Here is a 21,279-nt window from a genome sequence, read left to right as displayed (position 1 = left end):
CACCAGCATGAACTCATAAAGGAGTCCAGTTTGAAGCGACACAGGCCAAGATATCCCGGCTTTTAGTCCCAATATGGGTCAGGTTCCACGGCTCTTTTTAGTTTTGACTTATCGCTGTAAATGCGCCCAGCTGACTGTGTTTTGAAGAATGTCTTTTGACAGATGGGTTGCAGTTAAATCTGCATAATTCATAATACTGTAGGTGCATAAGTGCAGCGAATGAATCATGACACAGACAGTAACTGTTACTACTGATGAGTCATCTTCATATCTTCACTCAAAAACCACATTTCTCAGTCGAGAGCCACCTGAGTTTTGAATACTGACACCAGAGGCCTGTACTACGAATCCAGTTCAACATACCCTGGATATGTTTGAGTTATCTGGCTTAACCAACCCAAAACAAACGCGATCTCGCTAAGCGGTCCTACGACGCTGGTTATCAACTCGGTAACTTAAGCCAGGGTTTCTCTGTCCGACTGAGTGTGCGTTCACATGAAAGGGGCGGGGTTAGCAACATTTGACCAATGACAAACATGGACAAGCGTACTGACAGCGCAGCGTCATACTTCCTGAATGAAAAGAAAACTATAATATTAGACAAATATGAAGAAGTTAAACTTTAAACATCCATGACTTAAACACTTTATCCAGGATAAAAGCAACATAGTTGCACCTGCAAGGTGAATACAGAACAGCTGGTAAAAAAAAAGTGTTTGAATGCGTACATTAACAGGTTTATGATATCACTGCCCCGTCTAAGACACGAGTGGATCTGACTTTAATTACATTTGACTCGAGTGTTTCGTCAACTTAATGTGTTGCTTAAAATAATACTTCTGCATACAGTATGTGGCACTGTAAGTGTTGCACGGCCAGATACGAGAAGCTGACATATATGATACATTATGATGTGATATGAATGATAATGGGACACATCGACGTCTGCACTCACAGTGCCGCAGACTGTACGTAATGTTACTTTGATCCGGTTACTTATGTTGTGGCAGATATTTAAGTAAGCTTTCTTAACGCTAATGTTACATTAGTCAGATTGCTCTGAAGATGGGAGGTGATATTCTATTAATTTTCACGTTCACACAGTCAGTTGATTTTTGCCGGCCGTCTTTCCTGCAACGGCAGTTTTTCTGTATTTCCTCTATCCTGTAATATGACTTGAAAGCTTTAAACTCTGCACACTGAGCTCTGATTGGTCAGCAGGCGGTGCTTTCACTGAGTTGATCTCTTATCCTGGAACCTAACCTGCTCCGGAGCAGGTTTGCCGTTCAGCATCAGTTACCATGGAGATCTAGCCCGGTAAGAAGTGAACCAGCGTCGTAGGACCGGAAACCCAGAGTTTTCCCTGAAGTTACCTCGCTAAGCGAAAATCCGGCTTCGTAGTACAGGCCTCAGGAAATGATGTTTGTTTACACTTTAAATCAGTGTAAACAAAATACTGGACTGAAGACTGCAACTGATAAGTATGGGGATTTTTACTGCACAGTGACTACTTTCTCTTTAAGTACATTTTGATGTTACATACTTTAGTAATGTTTTGAATGCAGGACTTTTATTTGTACTAGAGTATTGACTCTGTGTGATATTGGTATCTTTACATTAGTCATCTGAATACTTGTTCCATCACTGGTTTCACTTTAAAGGGGCCCTATTATGCTTTTGGGGGGTTTTCCTTTCCTGTTATAAAGGTTTGTGTGCATGTAAATGGTCTTCAAAGGCTAAAATCTCTCCATCATACTCCCCCCTGTGGGGGAAACTTCTGTGTAGCAAATAGCAATGCAGGAGGAGTCACCGACTCAAAAGGAGACACGGGGAGAGCTGGAGCTTTGATGTCAAACACTGATGGGTTTATTTGGAGCTTCGGCCGGAGAATTCACAAAACAAGTCCAAGAGTCAGAGGTTCTGACTTCACGGTAGAGTTGCCACGTCAATTCTGAAGAACTCTCCCCCAGACCCGTGTATTTAGCTAGTTCAGAGAGAATAATCAACATTGAGCATAACAAGATAGAATCATAACACCTCTATCAGCTGATGCCAACAGGCAGGAACAGGGAGACAAAACACTGAGAGCACAGCAGCCAAGGTTACAGGTGCGTGTGCTCAGTCAGGACAGTATGAACTGATAAACTGGGTCAAAGTTATGGGCCTTGGAAAATATTTCCTAACATAACAGGGCCCCTTTAAATAAATTGTGATGTTATTCATAGTAAATACTTGCAGAATTTTTAGTTATGAGCATTTTCAGTGTGTGATATTAGTAGTTTTACTTCAGTATAGCATGTGAATGCTTGTCCGAGCACTGTGTTGAGTTTTGTGAACAGTGGAAATGTTACCTTGTAGCTCATGGTGTATGCGCTGCCGCACGCTGTGTTGATGTAATCGTTGGTTAGAAACGGGCTGCTGCCTTTACGTTTCCCCTCATGTCCTCTGTGGATAGAAACATATGAACACTGTCAGATCTTTATCTCGATAGATTACTTTAAATATTTCACTTCTACTTGCAAATCTACGAATAAAAGCCTTTTATCGTCTTATCTTTCAAATGGAAACAGAAGCTTTTCTTTTTCTTTTGTTTTTGCATTTCTCCGCTGGTAAAATTCAACTTAGTATATTAAAAGCTCAAGTAATGTGTTTTATGACCAAATCTGAGGTGCTTGTACATGTACTTCTACTACTTTCTTTACCATAATTTCACTATCTACTTCGACTCCTCGAGTGTACTTTCTGCATAACTAAACTTATTTCTGAGCTTTAGTTAGTTTACAAATTAATATTTACATAAGTTAGTCTCTCTCCGTTGGTGCGCTGGGCTAAAGCTAATGCTAATAATGCTAATGCGAGCAAATATGTTTGGGGGCGCGATCTCGCGGTAGCCAATCAGCGGTGAGGATCTCAGCCTGCCGTCACTGACATTCAACCAGAAAACATCAGCCGTTAGCTGTTAGCAGTTAGCACACAGAGCTCACAGCTCCTCATATCTGTTCAGAAACTGGACAAAAGTTAAAGAAGTACAAACCACAGACTATCTGTGTCATGGCGAATACAGTCGCTGGTTTATTTATGTCTGTAGGCCGTTGTTATGAGTGTGGACGGAGCATATACAACGTTAGCTTAGCCTGGTCGATCCGATCTTCATTCAGAAAACAAGCATTTTAAAAGGTTTTTCGCCTGCCGTCTTGTCTGCAGACTTGTCAAGCATTAATTCATGGTTTTTACTTACGTTACGGTGTGAACGCAGCATTAGTCTCTCTGCGTTTGTGCGCTGGGCTAATGCTAATAATGCTAATGCGAGGAAAATAAAATGGCGGCTTCACAAAACTTTTTGGGAGCTTTACGGGGCGTGGTTTGCAATCCGCCCAGCCAATCAGAAATGGGAACCTTTTTCTCCCATGAAAGTACCTGCTCTCTAGCAGGGACTGAAAAGGGGGTGAAAAGGTTCCCATGAACTAAGTTCTAGTTCCGGATTTTTTTGGTGTGAATGCACATTTTCCGAACTATATTGGAACTACACTGGGAAAAGTACTCCGGTGTGAAAGCGCCTATTGCATTTAAGAATATGTTTTATTATCTTACATCTCTTAACTCTAACCCATTGTAAACTGCATCTTGATTCATCTTATCTTTACTGATTTACTGTAGCAACCTTTCCTTATTTTATGACACCCACCTTCATCAGCCTTTTTGATAAATGGAATTGTCTTTTATTTTTGTATTAAATTCAATTGTATTTTATTAAATCAAAAACGGATAATTGTGGAAATGCCTCTAAAATAACAATAATCTATATTTGTATACCAAAATAACGAGTAGTATTGCACAGTAACACAGTACACATATCATAAGCTACATACAGCAGTGCATAGGTGCAAAATAAGACATTAAACACAGGCCATCCTCAGACACCATGCAATCAGGATCATTACAGCAAGATACCTAGGTCGATGCATTGATATATTAATTGATAAACATACAAACATGCATATGTATCTCTATGTTATTTATATATCTGTATTACCTTATCTAAGGTGTTGACTGTTGAGCTGTTATTCGTTGACCTGTGTTAAGTGATGATCCTCCGTTACCGCGCCGCCAACCGCGTCGTTTCCTCTGATGTATCGTCGCTCCGGTACCGTTCAGGTTGTTGTTCTCGCCGCCATGTTCCCGGTAAGTCTCGTGCCTCTCGGCCCCGCTACCACCGTCCGTGCGTCCGGTACGAGGCCTCTGTCGGTGTCCGGTGGCATTTGGATAAGCACGAACCGTATCTCTGCAAGTCCTCTCCTCTCCTCTCTCTCTCTCTTTCACCGCGCAGCCTGCAGCACCGAGCGTCAAGCACGCGATAACGAGACACGCGCGCTTCCTGCGAGACTTTCGAAATAAGAGCCGTAATTCTGTTCAATTCAGTGTCAGAATCAGAATCAGAATACCTTTATTAGTCCCACAGGGGGGAAATGTACATTGTTACGGCAGAAAAGAGACAAAGACAGCTTAATGTTACCTAAGCAAGCATAAAAAAAAAGTACTAAAGATAAAAAAATAAGATATTATAATAAAAAAGTTACACATTTTACAAAAATACACACCCTGTAACAGTTCTGAGAATTTAGCAGCCAGGTGTATATATTGCACAGTTTTTAACAGCATACATATATATTGAACATATTGCACATATTGCACTAGTTGGTATTTAACAAGTGGTGTTATAGTCTGTGTTGTTGTGTGTTTGGGGGGCCTACTATGGGCCGTGCTGGTTATATACATATAATTCAATTCAAGTTAGGCAAGTTTATTTATATAGCACATTTTCAAACACAGAGGCAATTCAAAGTGCTTTACATCATCATTAAGACTTAATAAGACAGTGTTTCTCAAAGTGGGGGGCGCAACAGGCGCGAGAGACCAGGAGGAAAAAAAAGAAAAATTATTGATTCGAAAATAATATGATACAGTACAGTACAAGTACGTCTGGGTCTCTGTGTTTCATTCAAGCTCGGCTCTGTGTGTGTGGAACGAGCCATTTTGTGTGCGTGCGCGAGAGAGAGAGAGAGAGCGCTCACCGGTACCGGAGATCGTTGTTGTTAGCTTCTGGTGCTAGCGAGCTACGCTAACGGATATAAGGAGCTTTTTCAACAACAAGGTGGAGGAGAGTCCTCTCCTGTCAGACTGAGAGGCTCAGTGAACTGAAGGACTCTCTGAGTGTTTAGATAGTTAACTTTAGTCTTAGTTATCTCAGTGGGTCTCAAACGGTTTTGGTTTAGGAACCGTTAAGCAGAACCGAAATTGTGTATTTTGTATGGGTACCCGGTACCCGGCATTTTCTTATCGGTTCTCATCTGGAACCGAGTTTCGGTTCCCAACCCTAGTCACGATTTAATGTAAACAATTATTTCCGAGGCACACGTTTATATGATCATTATAGTTATAAAAAAATAAGAGAATAAATAAAAAACAGGTATGAAATACTATATGACAGTAAAAAAAAATAAAGTTTAAAAGGGGAGTGATTTGTAAAATATCCATAAAGAAAAAGTAAATCTGTTTCCAGTTCTGTTTCAAATGGGTGTTGAGAGATGTATCCATAGATCTCTTAATGTTGCTCTCAAAGTGCACCAGATTGATGCTTTTAACTTCAATATTTAAAAAATAATCTTCCAGGGGGAGCTTGCCCCCAGACCCCCCTATGTGAGGTCCACTCCCCCCTTATAAAAATAGCACTTTACCCCTGCTTACACCTATATGCCGTGAGCTGATTATTGAGCCTTCATTGTAACAGTCGCGGGTACACTGTGTATGTGCGTGGGGATTGTTGCAGTAGAAAATTCCACTGTAGCGACCGGTACATTAATGGGAAACCCTAAATGTTTGAGCACCCTCTATGAAACATCAAGCTACCCCACAGCACCCCCCAAATGAAATCTCTGGCGCCGCCACTGAGCCTGCAACCCCGTTTTGAAGAAATGTGCAGTGCAAAACAGGCTCATTGCAGCCACTAATGCTGTGATAAGACACACTTTTGCCAAATATCAGCATTTTCTTTCTTTTCATTTTTTTGCACAGATTGCAAAGTGGCAAAGTATTATAAGTTATTGTTCTAGCAAAGGGATTTATTTTATTTTTTTGAAAGGAATGCTCACATTCATATTGATGTATTTTAATAAATGTTAACTTGGCCCATTACGTGACTATTTGTGTTGGAGGGCCTGACTTTTTTTTTTATTTCAGAAACCATTTTTGTTATATTCCATGGAATGCTCTTAAAGGTAGGGTATGTCATTTTGGAGAAACCAGCTCGAGTGCGCTAGAATTTGAAAATACACAACCGGAAAAAATCTGCCACTTCGTTACAGAGCCCCTCCTCCAACACACACGAACGCGCACATGACCAATGAGGGCACGAGATAAGTTTGTGCACAGATGGAAGGCTGACAGGCAGGTAGGCCATCCAGTTATTTTAGCCGGGCCGGCTCAGATGATTGGTCGTGCTTTTTAAGGCCGCTACACACCCACCTGAGACCAAAGAACGCGTACCGAAGGCGTCCCGATTTTACGTCAGCTTCGTCGCCTGCGTCGGCTGCGTCGGCTACGCCGCCCGCCTACGCCGCCCGCCTACGCCGCCCGCCTACGAACACACCGCAAATACTTCAGTCGACGAGTGGCAATAACTGTCCTTACCAGCAGGCAGCGGTAGTGTGAACAGCTAATAAGAGTGATTGCTTGGGCCGACTTTCTCTGACCTCCCGCGGCCGATTCAACATGTTGAATCGGCCGCGGGAGGTCAGAGAAAGTCGGGAGGTGTGAAAAGGTGCCGTAAAGAGACGACGGTGCGGGACACACAAACCTGAGTAGGGCGCCGCGAATGCCCGACTGCCTCTGACTCCCAAAATCAGGCTGGTGTGTCCGGGCCTTTACAGTACTACGGCTTCCACAGATGACATTTTTTTATGGATTTTTTGTCAAAGCACTTAAGATATTCATTGCTATCGGGATGTTAAGAGCATTCCATGGAATATAACAAAAAGTGTATCTCGAGCCGGTTTCTCAAACTTACCTGCACCTTTAACATCCCGATAGCAATGTATATATTAAATGCTTTGACAATAAATACATAAAAATATTTCATCTGTGGAAGCCGTGGCGCTTTAAAAAGCACGACCAATCATCTGAGCTGGCCCGGCTAAAATAACTGGATGGCCTACCTGCCTGTCAGCCTTCCATCTCGTGCACAAACTTATCTCGTGCCCTCATTGGTCATGTGTTCGTGTGTGTTGGAGGAGGGGCTCTGTAAGGAAGTGGCAGATTTTTTCCGGTTGTGTATTTTCAAATTCTAGCGTTTCTCCACCTTTAAGTGCCACCAGAACAATTCATACATACATACGCTTAGTCGCTTACAATACTTTTTTTGACAATTAGTGCAGTAACTATATGCTAAAATGCTGCAAAGTGGTAGCAACTTTTGCTTTATTCTCTATTAAACTATTACTAATATAGTAATATGCGACCAGGATGTAGTTTGTTTATATTATTACATTAGCTATTTACTTCTAGATATTGCATTTATGCTTGAATAACCGACATTTACAGTGCTGAAATGTAGTACGTGTACGTTGTGCTTACGTACAATCTTATGGTATTTGTACTCCATTTTTTGCCAAATTATACTTCTAATTCTCTACATTTGAGAGGCAGTTATTGTACTTTAACTCCACTTAATTGTTGACATGTCTGCACATGGGACCTTCTACATCAGGGGTGTCAAACTAAATGTAATCGCGGGCCACAGCATTATGGCTGCACTCAAAGGGCCGGTTGTAACTTTAAGACTATATAAGAATACATATATAAAAATATAAAATAATGTATTATATTACATTATTGCCTCTGCATTGGATTATTATCAGATAGGGTAATAACTTCATAATTAGCTACGTCTGAAAGCAGAAGTCTGGGGCAAATAATTGCAAGGCTCTTCAGTTAAACAAGTTAAACAACTGAACTGCTGAAACAACATCCATAACATTCATCTGCTACTTAGTAATTATTTATCTATTTAGTATTTACCTAATATATCATTCCAATAACTTTTATTTTTGTATTTACTATTTACTTGCACTATATTTTTCTGTTTATCTGTGTTTTTGTGTTGCTCTGTTGGAGAAGCCTGTGACCTAAGATTTTCATTGGCATAACTACACTGTAGCTATGTGTGTGTTTGCACATTGTAACTGCACATACTGTATTTTATTCGTATTTTATTTGTACAGGTATACTTGTATTTCAACCATATTAAATAAATGTAAATATTGCTATATTTGTAATGTTATTATAGTTTTCTTAAAATAGTTTTTTATCAGTGTTTTAGTTTTTGGTTTATTTTTACGTATGCACCAAAAACAACAAATTCCTCACGTGTTTACCTACTTGGCAATATACCCGTTTCTGATTAATTGTATATTTTTATTTTGAAGGGTAGAGGTCATAACCTGTCTGTTCTACTTATTTTTTTTAACTTGACCGACTTTTCTGCAGCAGCCAAGACACGCAATCTCTCTGCAGAGAAAGGAAGATGCACAGCAGAAACAGTACACACTACACACCAATCTGTCCTGTATTAATGATTGATCAATGATCAGATGACTAGTACCTCAGCTGTCCACATACTACAAGAGGGTTACTGTTGATATTTTTACAATGCAATGCAATATTTGTCTTTATATAAACTATGCATTTTTTTTTGACCAGGTGTTTATGTTTACTGTTGTAAAATGCGTGTGCATGTTTTCAAATTAATTAAAAAAAAGTTAATCATCAAGGTTTAAACTTCAAAAGACAAAAGTGTAGTTCCCTGACCGGGAATCGAACCCGGGCCGCGGCGGTGAGAGCGCCGAATCCTAACCACTAGACCACCAGGGAAGGATACATCGCATTGAAACCGATTCCATTATATAGTTTTAACAGTTTATCACTTATGATTACAGATAATTTCAAATTAGATAGTCTTTGGTTAGTGCTGCCGTGTTCACTGTCTTCATACTTCCTCATGTTCTGGACAGTGGATAATTACGGCAGCTGGTAAAGTAACGGTTTTTTTTCTTTTTCGGACGACTTCATTTATTTATGCATTTATTTATTTATACTTATGTCATGTTCCGTCCTCCAGAAGGCTTAGCTTGCAAGCTAGCTGCTGCTTTACTTAGCCTTTCCCTATAATTTAGTAACGATGCGTCTGTCGTTGAGTGTTTTTCCGGTATATACTCTGAAACAATACTGACTAGATTATGGAAAAGAAAACAAAAGTCATTACAGTCATATTGTATAAATTCCCATTTTTTACAGTGTGGAATGCAGGACCTCGTGGCGCAACGGTAGCGCGTCTGACTCCAGATCAGAAGGTTGCGTGTTCAAATCACGTCGGGGTCAGTTGTTTTTTGAAAATAAAGATTCAAGAAATAATTGTCATTCTAATACACCAAATGCATTTGTGGTCTATTTATTCTAAAAGGCACCTATCTCATGCTACTGACATGTGCAGTAGAGGGAAATTCATTTATGTGATATGTGGATGCTGGTCTGTAAACAGGTGCCTTCATGATTGTTATCTGTTCATTTGAATGCAGTGAAACCTGTCTGTGTCTGTCTGCCACTGTTTCTATGAAATGTGGCCTTGTGAAACTTCGACATGCCCTTATTATCACACAAATGTAAGATAACATAATCAGATCATTTCAAAGTTCTTTCACTCCTTTTATTGTCGGTCCATTGAGTTTTCACCAACTATGATATTTGCATTTAGTTGATCACTTTCAACATTCTCTGCATCATTTAGCTTATTGTATTTTTGTGTTGTTCTGACATGTATATATAACTAACTTCATCTGCACTACTTGCACACTGGTCTTGCAACACAACCTGCACTATTGTATTCTTATCTATCCTACCTACTCTGTTTCATTTTTGCAACCATTTTTACTTTGTATTTGTCCTTATGTCCTATACATGTTGCATTGTTGGAGGAGCTTGGGACTTAAGATTATCATTGCCATAACTACACTGTAGTCTGTAACTTCTGTGCATATGTCAATAAAACCCTTGAATCTTAAATTTATTTAACCATGGTTGTTGGACGTCAATGATCCAAAAAAGGCCACAAACGCCCACTGGGACAGTTTTATCCCACAACCATAAGACTGCTAAACACCTGAGCTCTGTTAAGTGCCCCGATAAACATTCCTGTTGTCATCTTGCAATATACTGATTTATATAAATAGTTATCACCGCAATAAACCGTATTTAATTGTGCTTAATTTCATATTCTGTTCTTGTACATGTTCTATTGACATGCACACTTTTTGCACTACTTTTTATTTTGTATTTTATTATATATGTTGCATTGTTGGAGGAGCTCAGGTCAGAATCATTTCAGTGCCTTTTCTACATTGTAGCTTTGTGCATATGACAATAAAACCTTTGAATCTTGAATCTGTGCATTGTTTATTAAGAACATGCAGTGTGTTGTTGTGGCCGCTGGTGGCGCTGTGGTTCAGAGTGAAGGTGGTCTACCGTTACAACACGAAGAAGAGCCAGGGAGCAAAAGCAATAACAAACACACCTAGCCGCTAGTTTAACGCAATTTAGGGAAACCGAGCACACAGGAAAAGCGTCTCCTTCCAGGTAGACAAACATTGTGTTTTTCTTCATTGATAATTATCGTGTATGATTGGATGCATACAGACTACAAAGAAGACCTGTAGTATCTGTCACGGAACTAACATCAGCTAACACTAGCCAAACAACAGCTAACGTTAATCCTTCCTGTTTTGGTCGTTTTCTGTAAAATTATAGGATTGACGAGAAAGGAGATCATTTTTTAGAGATTTCTTTTTTTTACACGGTGAAAAACCCAAGTGAGACGACGGGGATTACATCACAACATTTACGGTGGAGATATTAGCAGGATAGTAAGGTATGTGGCTAACTAAACTACGCACAATAACGTTAACTATTACCCCGATGACTTTGAGATGTTCCTGTATTTTTCGAATGGGACATTGATATTGAAGTTAACAATAATACTGTAGGTTTACGACAGTTCAGCAGGTCAGTCTACTTTAACCTAACTAATTATAGCTAATCGCCTCCAAGCAGTAGCTAAGTAATGTGTCGACGTGGTGAGGATACAATAGTTAGCCACATAAGTAACAGGTTTATTATTTACACAGCAGCAGCACATGTATTCAGTCGCTGTATTAGTGCAACAAACATAGGTATGACGTTGATTAAACATACGGGAAGAGTTGGTGATTGCTAATCTCTTGTGGAAGCCTACATACAGAATAGGCCCCAGCACACGTGAACACTTCCATGGTTTTTTTTGTCTTGCCTACAAGCACAAACAACATGAGCATCGCACTTAACTTTAGCCTAGTGCAGTCTTCCTCTTGAAAATGATTTTCTCTAAAGAATTGAGTTACTGTTGAATGTAAATAGAAACCGGCAGTCATAAAGAAGCAGATTTGACGTAAATATGTTTGTAATTTCCTTATGCAAAGCTGTATAAAGACCCCCCTTTGTAAATGTTTTGTTTATCATACATTGAAAATCAGATTGTAAAACGAGGAGACTGCCAGTTATGTGTGACAATCTCTAGATCTTCTCCACCACAAGCCCAGGGCTAACTATAATCCAGATTAGAAATTCAGAAATACAAGGACCAAAAATACACTTGAAACAAAAACAGCAGTTCTCTAAAGGTGAGGTGTGATTTGAACATAGACAGATTTAATGGCAAGATGTTAAACAAAAATATGTTTTATTTGTTTAAGTTCTATTTTAAAGGACTACATTATAGGAATTGCTTTGCAGTGAATTGATAAAGTGTCTGCAGGTAAAGTCACTTAGTGTTTTATGCATGATGTGTCCTTTGTTTTGTAAAATCCTAGTATTCAGAGGATACTTTAAAATCTGACAAAGAAACAGAATCACGTTTAGTTTGTCTCCGCTACTAAATGACAAAAGAGCCGGTGAGCCAGTAACACTGCTCCTTGTTTGCATAACTTTGGTTTTGTTTACACCGTTTTATCACCTGCATTGTCTATTGCCATTGGTATGTTAATGCCAGGCTGTATTCAAACTGCTAGATCAGCTTCAACCTGACCCAAAGCATTTCCTCTGTTTTGACTCATTTTTTACAGTTCAGCTGTGGGGGACCAGCGATGGCTCGCCTTGGTGTGTCCGCGGGCGCTCCTCTGAGTGTCCTTGTGTTGTTCTTTTGCTGCGTAATGGTACCCTTACCAACACATGCCTATATCTATGCTGTAAGTATAATTTAACTTAAGCTATAAATAAGATTCCTCAAATTCTTCTGGAGATTCAATTCAATTCAATTCAAGTTTATTTATATAGCCCAAAATCACAAATCCTATTTGTCTCAGAGGGCTTCACAAGTCAACAATAATAGATAATTTCAGGTCTAATGTTGTTTTTGCAGCATTATAGCAACATGACCTCCATGTTGTTCGAGGACCTCCCGGCCTTGTTTGGCTCCCCACTTCCTAAGGATGGAATAATGGTGAGAGCAGAGTATTCGAGAAAAAGCGTGCATACATAAAAGTATAAGTCCTTCAATAATCAATTACTTTTCTTTCTTTGTGTAAAAGGGAGTTCTGATGGTGACCCGTCCGCTAAATGGCTGTACAATAATAGACCCTCCGCCTGCATTGCCACCAATGTATGATGCCAACACTACCAAATTCATCGCACTTATCCGGCGCTATGACTGCACTTTTGATACTAAGGTATATTCAATATGCTTCTTAGATCACTTTCTATTTTATTTCCCCCTCATAGCATTGTGAAGCACCTGGAGATGATGTTGCTTTTAAAGTGTGCTATATAAATGAAATGTATTATTATTATTAAGGTCAGTACATTGACTGACATGTATGTGTGTTAGTGTCTGTGAAGAAAACGGGTCTAATGTGTGGAACTGTTGTTTCAGGTCTTGAACGCACAGCTGGCTGGATACAGTGCAGTGATCGTCCACAACCTGTACTCTGACACTCTGCTCAACATGAACTACAGCAATGGTAATTCTCTCTTCTAAAATGTACAAACTTTACACCATCTTAGTAAAATGGCAAAAAAGTGAATCTTGTTGTGTCCTTATTCTCCAGAGACTATAGCCGATGCTATTGACATCCCCTCTGTGTTCACCAGCTACTATGCCTCCCAAATTCTCAGGAATTTCATAATTCCAGAACAAGGGTAAATGAAAACACTTTCAGAAATAAAAATACTTGACCAAACCAGCCTCTCACAGGCATTAGATGTGCACAGACCAACACGAGTGCTCATGGTAATGTTTGTCTCTGCAGGGCCTATGTGATCCTCAAGCCAGAGTTTGCGTTCCCGCTCTCGTACTACCTTATCCCCTTCACTGGAGTCGTTGGCATGATTATTCTTGTGATGTGTGTCGTCTTGGTGAGTATGCTTATGATGTGATTCCTTCCTGGGTGTTTATTCAGAATGTAGCATCTTTTTTTAAATACCTTTTTCAGATTTGAACGTTTAAAATGGCTAGAATTTAAAATTGTAATTGTGCAACTATTTACATATAATATATGTGTTCTGTCATCCAGTTTCCAAAGATACATTTAGATATCGATTGTAATAAAAAAAAAACAGCTACTTTGCACAATTTCTAATATATATACAGTAGTACCCTATGTCTATACTGTTCTGTTTTTAGTCTATATTAGTCCTCATGGAGTATTGAGATGTTTTCTGTATATTGGTTAATCTTTACTGCTCTATTGATGTATGTCTTTTCTACTGTGGGTATGTGGGTGTTGTGTAATGCCATGTAACTGCTGTGACAAAACAAACATCTTGAATGAAAATGAGCCTGTTGGGTCTCGGTTTATCCTCAAAAAGCAATCAGTCACCTCGTATCTCTTTGTTGTTCAGATTATACGATGTGTTCAGTACCGAAAAAGGATGAGGAAAAATCGTTTGTCCAAGGATCAACTGAAGAAGATTCCAATCCACAAGTTCACTAAAGGTAAGAAGATTAAATCCTTTTCACTGTAAGTGTAGTGTGTTGTTTTTAAGAAAATCAGACCTAATTGCAATGATCAAATTCTAGCATGAGAATATAAAGTCTTTATTCGAATCATTTCCTGCAGCTTTTAACTTTCAGAACAGCTTGTTTTCCTGAAACGTTAACCAAGAATTGAAAAAAATATCTCACCATTTTCTCTCTCTTGTCTTTCAGGGGACGACTATGATCTGTGTGCGATCTGCCTGGACGACTATGAAGAAGGAGACAAACTGCGAGTTCTACCCTGTTCACATGGTACCTTTTTCGTTATTTTGTTATATAAATGTATATGTTATTATGAAACACAGATTGCAGAGCAACCTTACTTACATCTACAAGCTTTTGGTACTATTGAAACAAGTACCCGTATTAGAAAATTAATATTTGTACCCCTACCTAGTAATAGTACAATATTGTACTCCAGGTGAACAAAGTGTTTATAAAGCAACATTATCCCCTTTTCTCCAAAGGTGGAAATTGCCAATTCCTCATGCTCGACTATTGATCTATTTCTATATATATTTGGGAAGTAGTGGCGCAGTGAGTTGTGCGTTGGTGTCAGCATGTCGTTGTGTCCCTGGGCAAGACACTTCACCCCAAATTGCTCCTGTGGTGATTGCTCACAGTATGGAGTATGTAAGTCGCTTTGCATAACAGCGTCTAACAAGTGACATGTAATGTAATATAATTTGATGCAGCCTTTAAAACCATAAAAGACAACACCTATGCCATCTTGATATCTTAAATCTAAATCAATATCTGTTCTAATGACCAGATCAATAAAACAACATAATAGGCTTTTATCACAATGATCCTAAGTACATGAATGTACCCGTACTAGAAAGTTAATATTTGTACCCCTACCTAGTGATCAATATTTGTATAAATCAACATAATCCCCTTTCCTCCAAAGGTGAACATTGCTATTGGTCTATTTCTATATATCTTTAAAACCAATAAAAGACAACACCTCTGCCATATACATTTATATATCTTAAATCTAAGACAATATTTAAGTGCTTTTTCAGGTGCTCAAAGACACTTTACAGTGGTGATAAAAAGGAAATCAAATAAAATGTAAAAAGTTGAATTAAAATATCTGTTCTAATGACCAGATCAATAAAAAAACATATATCTGGCCTTTACCACAATGATCATAAGTAAACAATATATTGTGCAGCATTACTCACTCCCCTCTCTCTGCCCCTCAGCCTATCACTGTAAGTGTGTGGACCCGTGGCTCACACAGACCAAGAAGACCTGTCCCGTGTGCAAACAGCGCGTCACTCACAGCCCCACGGAGCACTCCGAGTCCGAGTCTGAGGAGGAGACAGGAGGTCGGGGGGGGGAGGAAGGAGCCGAGGGCGAGGCAGACTCTGAGCGCACTCCTCTGCTGCGACCCTCCAACCCGGGGTCCCCCTCAGGGAGTCCTGGGGTCTACTCAGCCACCACCACCACCACCACCGCCCAGTGCCTCGTCTCCCCTGCCCACTGCGACTCCCCCATCCTGGTGTACGAGGGCTACCACTCCCCCCTGGAGGACTCGGATTCAGAGAGTGAGGACGCAGCAGAGGACCTCCACCACTCTGAGGACGACACCACCCGGCTCATCGACAGGGACACAGTGGAGGTCTGAGGGTCTGTGTGCTCTCACATCGTACTTTAAAGATAGTTTGTGGTCAGCTAGATATTTATCTTAACATAATATCCTATCCACGGGAGGTCTACGTGTTAGTGTCAAAGCACAGGAAGCACTTGATGAGTTTTATCCAAATCCGCCAGTGAGCATCAACCCAGTTTTTCACACACTTTCACTCCAGGACTCTTATATTTGTCTGTGGACCTCCTTTTTTTTAAATGCATGTTTTAATCATAACTTGCGTGACATAACCACTAGTGCTGCACATAAATACTGGGCCACTTAAATCGACTGTGCTGTCAAAATAAGAGCGTGACTCAAATAGGTAAAGCCTCAGTTGATAAACAGAAAAAATGGTGGTTTCTTCGAGTAAGTTAGTGCAGTTTGAGACACTCAATATTAACCCTAATTGCTTTATATCTGCAGCCCTTTTTTACCAGCTTTTTGTTTTCGTCCTAACATGAATGTGCATGTGTAGGGAAAGTGTTTGTCTCCATTTTATCTCTTACTACGCTCAACTCTCTTTTCACATTTTTAAAGCTATATTTCAGTTCTTTGAAATGTCAGTTTTTCTTGTGCTAAGTTTCCACAGTAAGTCACGCTATAATAGAATATTGCAAAAATGTTATACATTTCTGCTGCTTTTACATTGTTATTCTTAAATACTCTGGTCAGTTTAAGGAAAATATTTGTAGCTGTATGTAGTTTGTCATGTTGAACAAACTCAGGTTTTAGCAACAGATAAGAGGTCAGTCAGTAAATGAATAACAGTGAGATTCAACAACAGTAGGTCTTATAATGTGTACGTTTTAGCTTTTAACGAAATATAGGTTTCAATGGATGTTTTTTCCATTTTTATATACGAAAAAATGATAACTTGTTTGACTGTGGGACCCTGGAGGTGTTTTAGGAATAAGAGCATTGCCTTACATTGGCCTTGATGTTCATGTGTCCGCTAAATATTTGGGAAATGAAGGAACTGGATTAACACTCCCCCCCCCCTTGACTCAAAACGGCAATACTTATGTAATACTGCTGGTAAGAAAATGATGATTTAACCCCCCTTGATACCGATGTATATCACAGGTTTTTATAGTGAAAAATACGAAAGAGACAGCCATGCTTTGTGCTAGCAAAACCCAAACTGCTTGATTTGCACCCGAACATTTGGACAATCTCAGAGACTGTCAAACAACGAATGACTTATTTCTCTGTTTTATAAAAGGACCTGGATTAGTTGTGTGCTGTCAAATGATATACAGAACAGTACAAACGTAAAAAATGATTTGGTGTTATTGCATTTATAACTGGAATTTTAGTTTTTAATGTATGGGTGTGGACATTTTTGACTTTCACTCCCTTGAAATCTGAAATGTAATTTAAGGTGACTGTCATCTTTGGTATAAATGTTCTCTTCCACATGGTTATAATGCTAAAAGAAGAAGAAGAAAAGTCCTGCTATGTAATCTCAACTACCACGTCAGACGGGGGGCAGAACAAAACCCCCTAAAACACCACAACTATTTTATAACACGCTGTTAATGATTCTGAAGCGCTCTGTGTCAAAGGATGTGTTTTGTTTATTAAACGGGAATCAGAAATCATAACATTCCTCCTTTATATTCTACTGATGATTAAAAGACACTTTGATTGGGACTTTTTCGCAATAGTCTGTATTGTAAAATAGAACAGCTTTTCTCCTATTTCCAGTATCAAATGAATATGTACTGTTTTTTTTGTTGTGTTGCTTTTAATGTCTTCATATAAGAGACTGTTAACTGAAACTTTTGTGTTCCTAGTTCATCACACAAACAAAAATAGATGTACAGTGTCAATTATCATTTTCATGTATAAAGCTGCCAAGTTTGAAAATATGTAGGATGTCTAAACGCAGTCTGTGGAAATCTGCATTTAATGTGTGGTTTGTGGAAGATTAAATGGTATTGAAACGGGACTGTGTTGCCTCTTTTGTTAACGTAACAAAAGAAAGAAGCCATTATAAGTTACCAACTATTAGCATTTTTTAAATATTTATAAATAGATATTAATCCCAAAATTAATAAAGTTTAATAATAATGCAGACTGCTATATCTATATCTTCACCTTCATACCCCCACTGTTCATACGTCAAAGAGTTACAGGTGGTATATTTTTCTTAAAAATGAAAAGAGAAGGACATTTTTGTTAAAGCATGGCTCACAAAGAAATGTTCTGGCAATGTATTTCAACTGATTAGCATGTCACTAATGAGCCCAGAGCGGGACCCCCTGCTGAGGGTACTCTTTCAGGTTCTTTTACTTTAATCAATGTAGCCTATAGGACAATAACGGCTCACTAGTGTTGCCTGACTTTATAAAGGATGTTTTTTTATAAGTGTGTGGTTGCGTTGTAGTCACTTTGCTCAGCGCTACTGCTTGTTGCAACTTTTATTTGCCGTACTCGCCTAAACTGTTATTGCTCAGGTTGATCCCGCCCCCTCCTCCTCCGACGTAAGTGTGACGTATGCGGTTCTTGCTTCTAGACCGACAATTTTTTGGAGCTTGGTAAGAACCGGTTTTCGGGGAAAAGAGCCGGCTCCGCTGCGGTGTGAACAGGAAAAACCGGTGCTTATCAGGCTCTAGCTCCGAACCGGCCCTGGAACCGCGTTGGTGTGAAAGGGGTCTAAGGGATCCTGATCACCCTGTTGGCGTTCATTTTTCATTAAAGACAGCCTCGCTGCACAGTATCCCGCTTTTTACACGGCTACACAAATTGCATAACGGCCCGTCCACACAGCGGCGTGCGATGAATCTTCAACGCTTCTTCCCATTTACTTTGAATGGGGTGACGTCACGATTCGCCGAACTGCATTGTGGGAGCGAAGCGGAGCTTTGCTGGCGTTGCTCGCTGCAAAAGTTGAGCAATGTTCAACTTTTGAAGCTTCGGCGGAAGTGTCAGCCAATCAAATCATATGCCAGTACAAGCTCTAGCCAATCAAACCGCTGCTTGTGTGTCAGGGGCGGGAGATTCATGTGATTGGTTGTTGGTCGAGTTTCAGACACGGCCGCCGGCAAGCTTCAACGCACGCCGCTGTGTGGACGTACCGTAAATCTGTTGATATGTAATTGATTTAAAGGTCCCCTATTATACTCTTTGTTTTTAAACAATATATTATAGTTCTCAGATATATACAAAACATGTCTCTGAAGTGTTTGGCTCCAAATACCAAACAGATCATTGCAGCATCCCATAATCCCCTCTGTTTCAGCCCTGTTTCAAAAGTGCTGATTCTCTGTCTGGAGCTTTAAATGCTAATTAACTGCCACACACCTCTGCGAGATGATTGGTTGGAAAAAAACACAATGGTCCTCCATGACGAGATTCAGGTGATAAGGGGGGGGGGGGGGGGGTTACCTTGGTTGGTGATTGGCTAATGGTTGCACAACCCCAAAAAACATTATGACATCACAAAGTGGCCAAAATCTGATCAGTTTTTATATAAATGGATCAGGACAAGAAGAGAGAGAATAATTTTTCTGAAACTTTCAGAATCTACACAGAGGGGACGTGTTTATGTATAAAAGACACAAAAGAGTGGATTTTGCACAATAGGTGACCTTTAAACAAGAACGTATTGCTTCAGCTAAGAAAAATTGTTTGTTCCACCTCGACAAAGACCTGGATCTGTGGCGACAGCAATGTTACTTGAAATTACGGCAGCACAGATCGAGGTTTTCTGTAACTGTCCCAGTCTGTTTACTTTTTCTTTTACATTTAACCGTCTTTAAACAGAGCCCATACCTCCTTTACTTTTCTTTACTGGACACAGTTTCGCCATCCTCAATCCAGGGTTTTGTGTTTTCCACAAATATAAAATGAAAATCTAAAAACTCCATGGTGCTGAAAACGAATGTTATTCACGGGACTAGCACTACGTGGCTAGCTGATTCACCTCCTTTCTGTTGTTTCATTCCGCAAAACTTGACGAATTGGTTAGATCTGTAGGTGGGTGTGCAGTCGTGGGTCAGCAGGGTGAAGCACACAAAGCTAAAATACAAATCTAATTTTGGTTCATGGTATGTCTTGTGGAGCAACTATTTTTTCATACCTATTATAAAATAACCACATTTATTCCCCGTTTCCTGTTTTTTCACTTCAAAAGGCAGAAAGTTAATCAATTGGGAAAAAAAGAGCTCTAATAGCGCGCACATGTTTTTGTCTTTTCTAGGCAGATTAGCAGACATGGCCTGAAATGAGTTTCCTGCCTCTGGGTCGATTCATTAAGAATTCCTACAGTTAATAATGAATGCGTCACCATTAATCCTTCCCATAATCTTCAAGTCTTTTCATTTTTGTATTATTTTATGTGCTTTTAGTCATGTCACCTGCTGCTTTAAAGAAAGTGTGAGCTAAATGAACCTCCAGCGCTGTGTTAGCCATTGGCTTGGATTATGGCATATGGGACTATAAATGAGATGGTGTGGTCCATGCAAGCTCAGAAATAAATACACAAGGCATTCGTAGATTGTGCTGCGTTGAAAAGCATTAAAGATATTGGACTTTTTCCTGGGTACAGACACATGCAGCTGTAAGAAAAGATGCCTGGATCACTGTCGTCATGCTCGTCTTTTCTCACAGTGTCTTTCTTGCTGTTCTTCACTGCATCTTCATTTGTGCTGCTTGACTCCAGAGAGGCTCCAGAAGACTACAGAAAGGTAACATACACATGATATATGAAATGTGACCTTTTGAAATGTATTTTCCTTGTATGTCAACGTTAATTTGTCATTTTTGTCAACGTTAATTTGTCATTTTTTGGAACAATTATTTGAATATGCTGTATATGTATATATATATATATCAATTATATTGTACAATAAATATTGTTTACATATTCATAGGGTTTTTTGAAAACCACTTACCAACCCCACCTTATCTCCAGTCCTTTGAATGGCAATGGTGGACCCAGAGGAGACTTTGTGTTTGGATCCAGAGACGACCGTTCCTTCCCACAACAAGTGGAGTCTGCATTTGTCATGGAGGACGAAGAGCTGAATACACCCATGAGGCACCCGTTAAGGTTCAGAGGAAGGACAAAGAAATGCACCGAGAAAGGATATACTTAGAAGTTCATTGGATTGTGAAAGTAAATAAGATTGTATAAGAGTTAAATCTATTAAAATATTATTTGAATACAGACCCTCATTGCTTCTTTTTTCCACAATGTCACACTTTTGCTCTTAAACGCTGCTCTTAATACTGAATAAAAAGACTGCAACTGTGCAAATGAATCATTACTGTTAGGTTTCATTAATGTTAGTGCTTGAATTGTACGTTTTAATGATCTCGATCTGGCCTGGTTATTCTGTTAGACTACAAATTATAATGTATTACTATGATAATATATTAGCAAGAGATGTTTTCTTTTAAATGTCTTGTGTAGAGCTGCATGGATGCTCCAGCACTTTTTGTCAGAGGAAAAACAATATTTTACTTTTTGAAATGCAGAAACGAGCACCGATTTTCCTGTGAGCAGAGGTGGGAAGTAACT

General features: G+C 39.5%; 2 protein-coding genes and 2 non-coding genes across 7 annotated transcripts in view; 2 read left to right on the top strand and 2 right to left on the bottom strand.

Moving 5' to 3' along the window:
• Nucleotides 1–4,341, bottom strand: part of st6gal1 (ST6 beta-galactosamide alpha-2,6-sialyltranferase 1) — a 33,791-nt gene extending 29,450 nt beyond the window's left edge. The window contains exons 1-2 of one of the 2 annotated variants that reach the window (XM_034140312.1): nucleotides 4,034–4,341; nucleotides 2,352–2,445 (exon numbers count right to left, since the gene is read on the bottom strand). In XM_034140312.1, coding sequence (XP_033996203.1) covers nucleotides 2,352–2,363 — 12 coding nt within the window. In that variant the 5' untranslated portion in view covers nucleotides 2,364–2,445; nucleotides 4,034–4,341. The remainder of the gene's footprint in view (nucleotides 1–2,351; nucleotides 2,446–4,033) is intronic. The other variant, XM_034140313.1, reaches the window with a different exon arrangement.
• Nucleotides 4,342–8,853: 4,512 nt separating this feature from the next.
• Nucleotides 8,854–8,925, bottom strand: trnae-cuc. The gene has a single exon. It is a non-coding gene; the product is annotated as a tRNA-Glu (tRNA).
• Nucleotides 8,926–9,360: 435 nt separating this feature from the next.
• trnaw-cca lies at nucleotides 9,361–9,432 on the top strand. The gene has a single exon. It is a non-coding gene; the product is annotated as a tRNA-Trp (tRNA).
• A 1,138-nt stretch (nucleotides 9,433–10,570) lies between these two features.
• rnf167 (ring finger protein 167) lies at nucleotides 10,571–17,703 on the top strand. 3 transcript variants are annotated; one of them, XM_034140133.1, is made up of 11 exons: nucleotides 10,571–10,683; nucleotides 10,855–10,975; nucleotides 12,204–12,326; nucleotides 12,500–12,580; nucleotides 12,669–12,806; nucleotides 13,010–13,097; nucleotides 13,185–13,275; nucleotides 13,386–13,491; nucleotides 13,978–14,071; nucleotides 14,285–14,365; nucleotides 15,322–17,703. In XM_034140133.1, exons 3-11 carry the CDS (start codon nucleotides 12,225–12,227, stop codon nucleotides 15,744–15,746), a joined length of 1,206 nt encoding a protein of 401 aa, XP_033996024.1. In that variant the 5' UTR covers nucleotides 10,571–10,683; nucleotides 10,855–10,975; nucleotides 12,204–12,224; the 3' UTR covers nucleotides 15,747–17,703. The 3 variants fall into 3 exon arrangements, with proteins under 3 accessions (XP_033996024.1, XP_033996025.1, XP_033996026.1); XM_034140134.1 differs by having other exon boundaries at nucleotides 10,578–10,683; nucleotides 10,855–10,966; nucleotides 15,322–15,746; XM_034140135.1 differs by lacking the exon at nucleotides 10,855–10,975 and having other exon boundaries at nucleotides 10,578–10,683; nucleotides 15,322–15,746.
• The last annotated feature ends 3,576 nt before the right edge of the window (nucleotides 17,704–21,279 follow it).

Source organism: Trematomus bernacchii, unplaced genomic scaffold, assembly GCF_902827165.1.
Source record: "Trematomus bernacchii unplaced genomic scaffold, fTreBer1.1, whole genome shotgun sequence".
NCBI classification, from domain to species: Eukaryota; Metazoa; Chordata; class Actinopteri; order Perciformes; family Nototheniidae; genus Trematomus; species Trematomus bernacchii.
This window is presented reverse-complemented; position numbering and strand designations above follow the sequence as displayed.